Genomic DNA, 13,023 nt, shown 5'->3' with positions numbered 1-13,023 from the left:
CCTAAATCCCACATGAAGCGTTTGCATGAAGGTTCCCCTGACTTCTGTTTGTCTTGGCCTCTTGAAACCGTTTTTACTTGTGGGAAGATGGAATTTCCCTAGTTTTATTTGCAGCCCTGAGTAATAGGAATCCAGGGAAAGTGCAAGGCCAGTTACACTCGTTTTGCTCCAGCTTTTGTGCCAAAAGGTGCATAAAGGGGGAAGAAGCTGCGTCTCCCAAAGGACCTGGTGCGCCTCTTGTTGCAGGTGCTCAGGAATGCATTTCTTTATTTGCTCGGAGATTTGCTCAGAGATTAGAGCAGAGTCTTTCAGCAGAGTGCTTTCTTCTGGGCAGGAACAACCCTGCTACTGGTTAAGTCAAAGCCTTCCACTGGAGCAGACTTCGGCCTGTAACAGAGACACTTAATCTTAAACGCAACCTTTAAAAAAAACCCAACACGTAGGTAGCCAGTTTTGACTTTTACTCCAGGCTTGAAATGAACTCGAAAAGATAAAGATTAGATCAGAAATAAGGCAATAGATATCTCCCGTGGGGCTTTGAAGAGCCTGTTATTTATTTCCAGAAAGATAATTCTGCTGCAGGTTCGTTCTTTGGTGTTCTGACTTGAACTGCTCAGGAGGTTTAAAGGCACAAAGGTCAATTAATCTCTTGGGCATGCATGTGACCAGATTTTTCTGTTGCACAGCCTGTTTTGACAAAATACAGGAAAGTGGAAGGAAAGTGCAAGGACAAGACAACAAAATTAACAGGAAATAGAAAATTTGAGAAAATGAAAGAATAAAGTGAGAGGAATCACTGCTGAGTTTCTTTTTATGGAGACCCTGTGAATCACAAATACATTTAAAAATCCACAGTCTTCATGCAACAGAAGATGTTTGATTTATATAAATATCACATGTGAAAACCTTAACAAACCTCAGCCTCCGATAACATTATGGGGAATAAAAGAGAAAAGGTAAGGAAGACTAAAATATTTTTTCATCGAAAGGCAGTGATTATCCAAACATACAGTAGTAGCTTGCTAATTGAAAAAAGAAGAAATGCAGAGAAGGAAGAGGTAGTGCAAGACATTTTGACCTAGAAATACAGTCTTCATTTAAGCAAAACAAGGAAAGCAAGTGTGTGCATTGTATATTTAATGATAAGAAATTGTTTTCATTACAATGATTGTGCACCAGCTGCTCGTGCATAAATGCCCCACGGCTTGGGAACGTGTCAGTTGTTGACTTTTCAGTTGACTTTCTGCATATATTATATTAAATTGTCCCCACATGGCCAGGATTTTACTCTTACTGTGTCTCTGATAGTCATACGTGTATGTAGAGGTTTGGTATGTTCAGGATTCACACATAGGGATGTCATCACACACTGGCATTAGAGGGCAGGTGTGCTCAAGGGGCATGTCCAGTATTGCCCAAACGCAGTTCACATTACTATTCCAACTAAATTCATCTTAATCTAGCAGTCTTGGACACAAAACCCTCAAATTCTCCTCCGACAAAGTGCATGGAAACCCAAATGTGTGGTGGTGTTCTGAAACAGGACCCATTTCTTTGCCTTTGTTTTTACACACAGCAGTGTGATTGTTTTTCACATCGGGGGCCCATTCTCAAACAAGATACATGGGAGATACTGTGATTAAAATGATGGATGTAAAATCTAGCTTGGTTCCCAGTTTGGGTGGTTTCAGTGCTCTGGCACTGCAGGGCCTGCCAGCTCCTCTTTGTTAATAGATTAACTACTTATTGTGTCCCTGTCTGTGTGGATGGGTGCAGAGGCCTCCCTGGGCCTCTGATGCTCCATGCTAATCAGGTACAAGCTGATCCTGTCTGGCAGCTATTTTAGCAGAACACTACACCATGGTTATACTGCTGTGTGGAGGAGCAAGGTGGGGAGAGAACTCCATCCTTCTGGCACCTGCAGAGGTAGACGTGCCCTTTATTTCCTGGGAAACCTAATTTTTTTAAGCTAAATAGCATCTTACATCTAAAGATTGAAAAAAGCTGCAGAGACCCAGGTGCTCACTGAACAAGGAGTGGCCCTGACAATTTATTACTCTAAAACCTCCAAAAAATTGATGTTTGGAAAGACAAGCTCAGAAATTAATCAAAAATAATGAGGCCATGGACATATGAATGGAAATGCAATGCTGATGGACAAACCTGGAACGAACTGCATACCATATTGGGTATATTATGCACCTGAAAGTATGAGAAATGATCATAACAAGCATTAAAGGAGTCAGAAACCATGAGAAAGTAATTTCTGATTTGTCCACTGGTAAGCATGCCAGAGTTGCATTAGGACTACATTGTTCTAGAGGTTTTAATTAGGACTGCCTGACCTTTCAGGAGTTAATCTTTCGCAGGTTCATTGGCCTGAGGTGATAGGGAGGTACATACATGTCTCACTATATAGACCTCAATTCCCATGACAACATTGATGTTAAGAAAGTAGCAAACTTCTTTCTTTAAAAGATGAACTAAGAATGCTATAACAATAGAAACAGCATTAAGTAAATTATTTGCAAGAAGTGACTGCAGATTTTTTCCTGAGTACACATGTGCATGTTATGTGCTTTTATTATTTTAAGACTAATTTAATCCGGTCCCCAAACCAGTCATCTCTGGGTGAATTACCCCGTGGGCATGGTCACCCAGCAGCACTACCCAGTGATCTCAATTATGAATATTTAAGTGTGTTAACCCTTTGTGGTTTTCTCCTTATGACAAGTTATAATCAAGTTTTAACAAATATAAGAAACACAACCGTAAACTGCAAAAAGACGAGTGAAAATCAGTTGGTAAAGACATTTCTTACTTTTGACTAAAGCAAGCATTTTTTGTCCTTGATACGTGCTTAATGGCCTTTAGTATTCACTATCTAATAAAGATTTAATATTTAAATTCGGGGTTTGGTCCTCAAAAAGTACCACACTGCTTCAGTTATCTCTTGGATCCAAACACAATGCTTATGAGGATTCACTGATGCCAAATATCCCTCAGAGCAGCTTCACCCTGTGAATGATGCAAAACGTCCTGGAGTGGGTAATTGTATCCTCCGAGTGTTTCCATCCTACCACTGAAGCTCGAAGGTTAGACTTAATTTAGTTTTCAGCCGATTTTGCTGACTTGCATGGCTTGGCTCGGCGTTCCCATTGATGCATCAGAATGAAATCAATGAAAGAATCAATGAAAGAATCAACGAAAGCCTCGGGAATGAGTGCCAGGTTGAGGAGGCAGTGGGTAATGTAGAGCGAGGGGATGGAGATTTGACCCCTCTCCTCTATAACACGTTGAACTGAACAGTACTGAAGTATCAGCAGCACTCTGAATGCTCATTGTTCTGTTTACAGGTTTTGTGTTATTCATGTCAGTGGCCAACCCTTAATTCACCTGAATAACGCACCGGTCATCTTTTATGCTCCCTCAAAGCGCTGTGTACCCTCTGAGGACTTCTAACAGTGGTATCTTCGTTAATTAAGGCATTAAGAAAGCAATTTCTCCTTGCACTAGGCCCATCAATTGCTTACAGCCGTGACATTTGACGTTTCCACGGCACCCCCCGGCACCCTCTCCAGGGAATTTATCTGCGTGCCGCGCAGCGCGGGTGCCGCTCGCCGCGATAACGGGGATGTGCCAAGTCATGCTGCCCTGGCAGGCGGCGGGGCCGCCCCTCGCCGCGGCCTCGGGCCCGTCCCCTCGCGAGATCGGCGCGGCTATAAAGGGGGCGGCGCGGCGGGGCCGCCGCAGTTTCAGGAGCGCTGCTGCTGCTGCTGCGCGTGCGGGACCGGCTCGGGCTTCGCGTGAGTGTGTGCGCGGGTGCGGCACCGCCGCGGGGTTGGGGGGGTGGCTTTGCACCTTTTTTACCCTTTCCCCCCCTCTTTTAAATTTATTTTCTGGGCGCTTTTTTGTGTTTGCGTGGTTGGTTTTTTTTTTCTTTCTTTCTTTCTTTCTCGTTTGCCTTCCCCTCCCCCTCTGCGCGGATGCGCCCTTGAGCGAAGCGCGCAGCGCTCTGGCCCTGGCTCCCCGCGTCCCGCCCCCGAAAGGAGCGCGCTGCGGGGGCTGCCGCCCGCTTCCCGCCGTCAGCTCTCCCCTCTTCTTTTTAGCGGGCAGATAAGTCCTTCCAACGCCCCGGCCTTTATCAGAGCTGCCCGCAGCGCTGCACGGGGAGGAGCCGCGGGAGGAGCCCTGCAGGGGGGAGCGCGGAGGGCGCCCGCCGGGAGCCGAGCGGCCCCTTCTCCCCGAGATGCGCGTCGGCATCTCGCTTCTAAGCTTTAAAAAAAACCTAAAAACACCCGACTGCTCGATTCGGCTCGGGGGCATGCAGGGGGCGGGTATCCCCTGTCCCAGAGCAGGGTAGCGGTGGCCTTGGCGCAGGGGGAGGCTCGGAGGTCGCCCCGCAGTGCCGAGGGCGGGGGATGCCCGGCTGCGGTGCCCTCGGTGCGGTGTCGCTCTCTGGCCGCAGCTCCCTTATCTCGACCGCCTTCTTGTGACGGTCTGGAGGTGGCCCAGTGGGTGTGTTTTTGAAACGGCCTTTCGCTTTTGTTCGAGACGCCCTAAAGGTATGAATCGCTGGTTCGGAGAGCGGGCCTGGCTTATTATAATTGCCGTTTGAAGATAATTGAGGCCGTCTGCGGCTGTGAGCAGCAAAGGTTGCTCTGACCAGGTTCGAGCGTACTTGATTTACAGCGTTCATTCGGCTTTCCTCCGGAACGAAAGGAAATAACAATGATTCTGTGGTCTGTTACTCTGTGGGTTAGGAAATGCTGTGGCTAAAAACCCGAGCGTAACACGTGCTGACCCCAGACAGAAAAGCAGAAAGGTTGGCAGGTCGCAGTAGGTTCTCCGAGGAAAGCAGATGGTTCTCTTGCAGTACGAGGCAGCCGAAATCTCCTGCCGATGTTAAAAGATTTTCATGTTATCGAAAATGGGGGCGATAACTTGTAGTTTAGGAAGGGGAAGTATCAAAGAGCAGTCTGACGGCTTCTGTGTGACATTGAATACCTGCCTAGCGAAATACTCCAGGGGATTGCTGATGGAACAAATGTAGGAGGACTGGCGCAGTACTGAGTAAAAGTATGACCTTGAGCTTGAGTAACGGAAAAGAACGTAATTCAGTGACAAAATGTGGGGTCATGCACTCCAGGCCAAACAGCTTTTGCTTATAAGATAAAACCGGCCAGTTGGAGGCATCTCAAATACTGTGCAATGGCTGTTCCACCCTTCTTTGTGCAGAATTGCACTTTGGGAACAGCACCGGCGTTTGTGAGTACAGGATTATTGATGTTCTACTGCCAGGCTGCTTCAGTTGCATCCTACAAATACTCTGGTTCTGGCCACCTTCATTTGTAAGACTTGCTCCCAGTCTGCTGCAGCTGAAGACTAAACCCTTGACTGAACGTGGGGATAAGGAGCTTTGTTGCAATAGGCATTTAGAAACACTGAACGTGCTGGCACTTCTCAAAATGAAAACTGAGAGGTGGATGGTTACTGTCTATATACTGCCAGGGTGCTCGAGAGAAACTTTCAAAAGTAAAACTGTTGCTAAAAAAAAACCAAACAAAAAACCAACAAACCGAAATGTGGATTGAAAGCTAAACATCTGACTGGAGGGCCAGTTCTCCAGGAACAAAGTGCCTGGCAAGGGGGAAGGAGCCAAGAAATGAGGTGCTCTCAACCTTTTTTTAGAACGGACTTAGTGCCTTTTTTTTTTTTGCCTTTTTTTTTTTTAAGTGCCTCGCAGGCACAACATGGAAGAATCCTTGAATCTTGGCTTTCCTTAGCAACATGAGACTCATGATAACCTCTGAGGTGTTTTTATTTCCAAGTCAGCTAGTGCTTGTAGCAGTGTATAGAATGACTTAAGTGAAATCACTTTTAAGAATATTTTGTGGGCTGCAGAAATAAGGTTTATAGAGTTGGCAATTTGAAAGACTATGCTCTGGATGCAGCTGGAATTCTGAAGTGATATACTGCATTCCCAGACTGAGCAAAAAATACTGCACAGGGCGTATTACAGATGACTAGCTTTTAGGGCAGGCAGCCAGAAGTAGAGTTCTCTTGTCCTTGTGTACCCTCTTACTCTTTTTTTCAATGGACTTAGGGAGAAAACAACCTGGCTGTACTGATTTAAGACTTGGTGAAATTTTAATTGTTAACACAGAATGCAATTTCCACATGTACCACGAGTCTTTCTGGTTGCAAATAAAAAAAGATTTAATTGTTTGAAGGCTTGAAGTGTTGTTATGCAGAGCACTGTTCCCTAGGGATTAACAGAAGTTATTTTCTTTCAGAATCAACAGGAAGATCAAGTTTGAGGTCTTAAATTCCCTTGTAAAATTGAACAAGGGTCTTCTCATCGGAAGGTTCTAAAAAACAGACTTTCTACTCATCCACCAAGTGGAATGGGAAGATATTTCTGAGTTCTGCTTAGGCTCTAGGCTAGCCCTTTCCCAGACTCTGAGCTGTTACTGGTTAGATAACCATTACTGTATCATTTGGAGGCTATGAGCCAAACATCTTGAAGTGCTGCTAATCTCTGTAGTGGCTTGACTACCCAGGTGACAAAGTTAAAACCCATGTCACTCTGAAGCCTTGTGTAGCAAGTCTAAGTTGTTTTTGGTGTTCAGTCTAGATTGATAAAAGGCTTTGAATAAATGCTTACTTCCAGGTGCAAAGGTACCATTATCTAAACTGTGTTGGTGTTACCTCCTGTCTAGATTAAATCAAGATGTCTTCGGGAAAGGCTTTCATTGGAAAACCAGCCCCTGACTTTACTGCCACGGCTGTAATGCCAGATGGACAGTTCAAAGACATCAAACTCTCTGACTACAAAGGTAAGTTTGTGCTTCTCTAATTACACAGATAATCTGGCCATAGGCAGGAGTGAAGGGTATCTAAAGGTACATCTTGATTTGGTTCCAGAGTAATAGTGGCCACTTGGCAGTGGACTGAAGTATGGAACTTCTGCAGTGGTTCTCAGTGGTGGCAGGAGTATGCTTGGGAAGCTGTCAACAGCATGACTGAATGTCCCACCTATGATAACAGTTGTTAATTAGCACAAAACCCCTCTAAACTGTAATCTTGCATCAGGCTTATTGCCCTGTGTATCACAGTGAGACTGGTGTAACATCTCCAAACTATGTGGAACAGCAAAATCTTCTCTTCCATCTTTGTCAATGGAAAGTAGATTCTTTCCTCTAACCTCTGAAGTCCTGTTCTCTGGAGTACTAGCAACATGTTTGCCTTGCCAGAAAAGCTTACAGTAAAGGGAAAGCCTGAAGTATCCAAGTACTAATGTTGATGATTTCAGAAACACATTTCTAATGATGCTGCAGGCTGCATGAGGGCGGTGAGTAGGTATAGGCTGTTCCCCTACTCAGTTAAAATGTCTCCTTGGCTTGTAGCCTCTTAGACCTGTGCCATTTCTCTTTTAATTGTCAGCCACAGGGTCTTCTAGTGTAGCACTCCTGAGGTGTACTCTGGGCAGGCCTATGGGAATACACTCAGGAGACAGGCATTCCATGTCAAATTTGATGGTCTGGCTTTGGAAGCTTCAGTTGGGTAGGATTCTGCATTACATATATATATATATAGCAAGTCTTAAAATAAAGGCATGTATCGTATGTCATTTAATCTTTAAAGGTAGTTTTGTGTTAAGCCTTTTCCCCTCTATCAGTATTTGAATGGTTGATACCAAAATATGATAACTCTTAAAAAGCTGAGAGGTTAACTGGTCATACTGCTTTTCTAGGAAAATATGTTGTGTTCTTCTTCTACCCCCTGGACTTCACTTTTGTCTGTCCAACTGAAATTATTGCATACAGTGACAGAGCTGATGAATTCAAGAAAATCAACTGTGAAGTAATTGGAGCTTCTGTTGACTCTCATTTTTGTCACCTTGCCTGGTAAGAATCATCATTTTAACCTAATAAAATGTTCTGCCTGGCCTCAGTTCTTGCAGAAACAACTCTGAGTGTATTCAAACTTGCTTAATGAAGTGTCAAAGACACTTGAAGTATTTGTAGTGCCAGCTGCTTCTGATCAGAACTGAGCACACTGGTCAGTTCTTTTGTTGCCTCCTGGCTGACTGAGTACGATACTGCAGAAAGGATCAGCTTCTGTTGTTCCTTTAACCTTCATTCTGAACTGCCCATATTTTTAACATTTAAACTTCCTTCTTTTAGGATCAACACTCCTAAGAAACAAGGGGGCTTGGGTACTATGAAAATCCCCTTGGTTTCTGACACAAAACGTGCCATTGCCAAAGAATATGGAGTACTTAAGGAGGATGAAGGTATTGCATACAGGTAATAAATACACCAGAAGGTAAACTTGCTGATAAAGTCTCTTGTTGCAGTACATGGAGCATGTCAGATGAACACAGAGCTTGTGTACACTTGAACACCTGCAGCAGGCTGAAGCTCTTGGCTGTTCTAGATGTAAACTCCTTCAAGCTATCTAACACTCCTACAAGGGGAGATGCTACTTGGTTCTCCTTAGTGCTTAGACTTCCTGTGCTTTTGTCTAGTTAGATAAATGCTGCACAGTGCAGGAGTATCATGCAGGTGAGCTTCTGCAAACATTGGTAATGCAAGACCTACATAGTCATGAGAATGATTACAGGTCTTAAGTGATCAAAGTACAGATTAATTAAAACCCAGGCCTTATCTTTTAGTCAAGTGTTCAGTAAAAGTTGCTGAGGGAGCTGAACTTTTGCTGATTTAACCTGACTTTGGAGGACTGATGAGCTGTTTCTGGTTGGGGTTTTGAAAACAGTGTGTAGGATTTTTTTTTTTTGAATGTAAGGATGCCTCTTTGAATTTACTCTTTTTCCTTGGGTTTCTCTTCCATTTTGTCTTTTTTTACTAGGATCTTCCTTTAACAGGAAGCATTTCTTCTCTGCATCAGTGTTTTGACTTGCCTCCTGTCCTTCCTAGTTGCTGCTGAATGTTAAGCTTTTAGTTGCTAATGTTTCAGTGCTATGCATGCACCAAAGGTGTTAGGTTTTTAGGAAGAGGTCAGTAATACCAGATGACACTGCCATAACTGAATACTGAACTTTGAGTTTTTGAAACTCATTTCAATCTACTCAGTCTTTCAAAAAGCTGTGTTTAACTTTGGGGCTGGGGTTTTTTTGTTTGTTTTTTAGGGGCCTGTTCATAATTGATGACAAGGGCATCTTGAGGCAGATTACTATCAATGATCTTCCTGTTGGCCGTTCTGTTGATGAAACCCTCAGACTTGTCCAGGCCTTCCAGTTTACAGATAAACATGGAGAAGGTAAGAGTTCTTCCTCTTAATTTAATGCTTTCTCTGAGGAACAGTATTGAGTAGGCAGGATAAATCAAGGTTTACTGAAAGGTATTAAGTCCACATATCAATCTGTGCACAGCAAGTAATTGTAGCTTTTGTAATGCAGCTGGTTCTGTAAAGCTGCTTGTTGAAAGACACTGTAGTGCTTTATCCTGTTCCAGTTAATTGTCCACTGAGTACTTGCTAATGTTGAGATATCACTTAAATCAACTTGGTGATGGATATCTTGTCCAGCACAGAGCAGTTGTGTCCCTTTCAATTGGACAGAAAATACTTGAGACAGAAATGAAGAACATGAAGAAGCGTGATTTAGATTCTGCTCTTGGATTTGGTAGGTTGAGACCACCAGTTCTAAGGTAGTGTTTGATGCAGTCTGTTAGGCAAAGCATTCAAATTCCCAGAAAGTCTGCTGATCTTTCTGTCAATGTGTAGTGAGGGGAAAAATGGATGAGTCTGTGCCCATAGTTCAAGGGTGATAAGGTGCTTCAGGCTGGCAGCTTTTCTGCAGGAATTAAAAAATAAAAAGGCACCGTAGATGAAAAGTTTCAACCAAGTTATGGAAAGTCAAAATTGCTAGGTAGGTGTTGGTAGTCTTCTGTTGTCATTAACTAGTGACATGTGTTGCTGCTGGGCATACTTAGTGTGCTTTAGAACAGGTAAATCAATGGCAGGTTTTATTTTAATAAGCTGCTCTTGTGGCTCTGGTATAGCCTGAAGAGAGTCAGTCATTCTGAACATGTCAGGGGAGGGAACATCCCAAATACTTGATGGAGCAGTCACATGTCATGCAAATTAAGCCTTTGGGGTTTACTGTGCCTTGGAGCAGGCAAAAGTTTTAGAGCTAGGACTGCAGTGACATCTAAACCAGGACAGACCAGAGTGAGGTGTGTAGCAACACTTAGAAGCTGAGAATTCTGTAGCTGTAATTGCCAGTCCTGTGTGGAGCAAGCACCAAACATTGCATGGCTGTAAACAAGGAATACTTGTTTGTTGCTGCAAATTTGAGACCATGAAACCTCTGAGTTGTGGTGGCTTTTTGATAGCCATGTAGGGGAAGTAGTGACAGTTTAACACTTTTTCCCCATCAGTGTTAAACTGGAGAACGGGCCCAGGCTGAATTAAAGATAAGGGAATACAGACTGGACTGGATCCCAGGAGATAAGTGTACTGAGATGGTGTTAAAGCCTCTCTGGCCTGGGCTGCTGGAGTTGGTGTTACCTTGCTGCTGAGCTTCTCTGAAACTCTTAAGTGGAGTGGGGAGGGGGTGCATGTGTGAACACTGTTCCGTGGGCAGACACCTGGTTCACTTGCCCAGTGAACAATAGAAATGAGTAAAACAAACTGAACATAATGTGACCCTGAATGCCCCATGTATATGTTGCAAAGGTGTGTACATGTTCTGAGTTGCTGTTTTGCCTTGCTGTTGTGTAAAACGTGTTCTGCAGAAGCAGCTGGTAAGACTTAAACACTCTTATCGTTTCAGTGTGCCCAGCTGGCTGGAAGCCTGGGAGTGACACAATCAAGCCTGATGTTCAGAAAAGTAAAGAGTATTTCGCCAAGCAGAAATAAACATTCAGCCTGAGTGGAAACTAGAATGCCTTACATAAAGAGCAAGCATCAGTTACTGAACTTTGACTAAGTCATTGCATCTGAGTCAAGGGATCATGTTATAGTTATAAGCAGTAACTTTTTTACTTGAAGGAAAGTTTGTCCTGTTGACAGTACCTTCATAGAAAATACTAATGATCAGTATCTGTACATCAAGCCCTGTTGACCTTAGTGACAATGCTGTGTATGTGGTTAGCCATGTGTTACATATAGAGCAGTGGTATCCTTTTGTAACTCTATTAAACTTGTGAAAAGAGCACCCTGTCTACTGTTTTTCTGTTTAGTCGTCAGGAGGAAAGCAGTGCAGGCTGCACTTGTGGAAGCTCTCCCTACTGAAGGCCTTTTACTACAGCTCCATTAGAATGGAGATAGAAGTGCTTAGTTTTCATGTTGCAGTAGTAAAGCACTCTTCACATTCCTTGTGACTTTGCTCCTAGGTAAAGGAATGTGGTTTGATTTTTCTGTCAAGACTTAATGTCTGGGCACTGCAGTGTTGCTCAAAGCATAGATGTGACTGACAAAGGTGGAGCACATATTCATGCACCATGTCAGCTTGCTCATTTCTGCATCTGCTGTAGTCAGCATGGACTGTTCAAGGACAATTTCTGGGAATCCAACATTCAGTTTGAATGCTGTCAGTACAGGAGTGGAAGACTGGGCTTTCTGGAAAGCAAACTTCCTTGGATATACAACATTCATCCCTAGTCTTTCCCACTACGTGTCATAGGGGTGATAATATGCCAGTTATCCATTAGCTTGTAGTCATATAATTTAGATCAAAAGGGTACTCAGGTGTGCCCAGCCTTTTCTTTAATCTCTGTATTCCCAATCATGTAAAACTCAAAGCACCTGACTGTGGCTCTAAGTTCCACTGAAGCTGTGTCTGATGTGTAGCTTCATAGTTAAAAGGTGGCTTGTGATAAAGTCAGAGCTGAGAATTTGGGTAATGAGCTATTGCCTAACAATGTGAGTGAGAGCCTTGTGATCTTGATGTACCTGTAAAGATTAAACTGTTAAAGGCCAAGACCTTGCATCTACTTTCAGCTCCTCAAGTAGTAAACAAGTTCTGTTCTGCTTAAAGTGAGCAATAGCAAAGTTAAGGCCCAGGGCTACTTACATGACTCAGAAGTGAAAGTTGCATGCCTTGAGAATTAAACTTGTTAAGTACAGCTGGAAAAAGTACACTGCAGAAGCCTTAACACCAAATACTTCAATAATTACTGAAATAGCTAATCAAGGTCTTGTTTATGTGCCATAAATCTTCATTGAAGATATGTGAAAGTGATGTTTACCTGGATCATTTTTTTTAGTTAATATTTAAAAAAAATCCAAATTCTCGAGATAACAAATGAGGCCAGCATCCCCAGGGGGGCATTGATAAGTAACAGGAGCATTTATCTGTTCAAAGTAAAATTAATATAAATCAGTATGGCTGAGCATGAAGTTACCTATCAAATGCTCTTTTCCAGCAAATGAAAAGGAGTAGAGTTAGGGCTAAGCTAATGTAAAACTTAGCTTAGTTGTGTCTAGCTATTTTAGCCTTGAAAAGTGAAATTGATAACAGCAGTTATTTGAAGGGTACAGGATTCATGTGGTTTAGTTCTGTGGAATGGGGGGGAGTGTCTTTAACCTGGTCATGTGACTGAAGTGACTTTTGCTCTTACTCAGAAGTAAAATTACACTTGATTGCACTGGGCCATTGCATTATAGAACCATTTATGTTGGAAAAGACCTCTAAAATCATCAAATCCAGATGTTGCTGTAGCAAAGCCCTGCTGACCACTAAAACTATCCCCCAAGTGCCACATCTACACGTGGTTTTTTTTTTTAAATACTTCCATGCATGATGATTCCATCACTTCCCTGGGCAGCTTGTTTCAATGCCCAATCACCCTTTCAGTGAAGAAATTTTTCCTTAATACCTAATCCAAACCTACCCTGGTGCAACTTGAGGCCATTTTCTCTCACCCTCTTGCTTGTTACTTGAGAGAAGAGAACAAACCCCACCTGGCTACAGCTTCCTTTTGGGTGGTTGTACAGAGTCATAAGGTTCCCCCCTGAGCCTCCTTCAGGCTAAACACCCTCAGCTGCTCCTTG

At 43.3% G+C, this 13,023-nt stretch overlaps 1 protein-coding gene across 1 annotated transcript; it reads left to right on the top strand.

The window, feature by feature from the left end:
- The first annotated feature begins 3,680 nt into the window (after positions 1–3,680).
- Positions 3,681–11,185, top strand: PRDX1 (peroxiredoxin 1). The gene is made up of 6 exons (XM_032696441.1): positions 3,681–3,806; positions 6,723–6,839; positions 7,757–7,910; positions 8,190–8,312; positions 9,155–9,285; positions 10,802–11,185. Exons 2-6 carry the CDS (start codon positions 6,734–6,736, stop codon positions 10,885–10,887), a joined length of 600 nt encoding a protein of 199 aa, XP_032552332.1. The 5' UTR covers positions 3,681–3,806; positions 6,723–6,733; the 3' UTR covers positions 10,888–11,185.
- The last annotated feature ends 1,838 nt before the right edge of the window (positions 11,186–13,023 follow it).

The sequence above is a fragment of the Chiroxiphia lanceolata genome, chromosome 9, assembly GCF_009829145.1.
Source record: "Chiroxiphia lanceolata isolate bChiLan1 chromosome 9, bChiLan1.pri, whole genome shotgun sequence".
Taxonomy (NCBI): Eukaryota; Metazoa; Chordata; class Aves; order Passeriformes; family Pipridae; genus Chiroxiphia; species Chiroxiphia lanceolata.
This window is presented reverse-complemented; position numbering and strand designations above follow the sequence as displayed.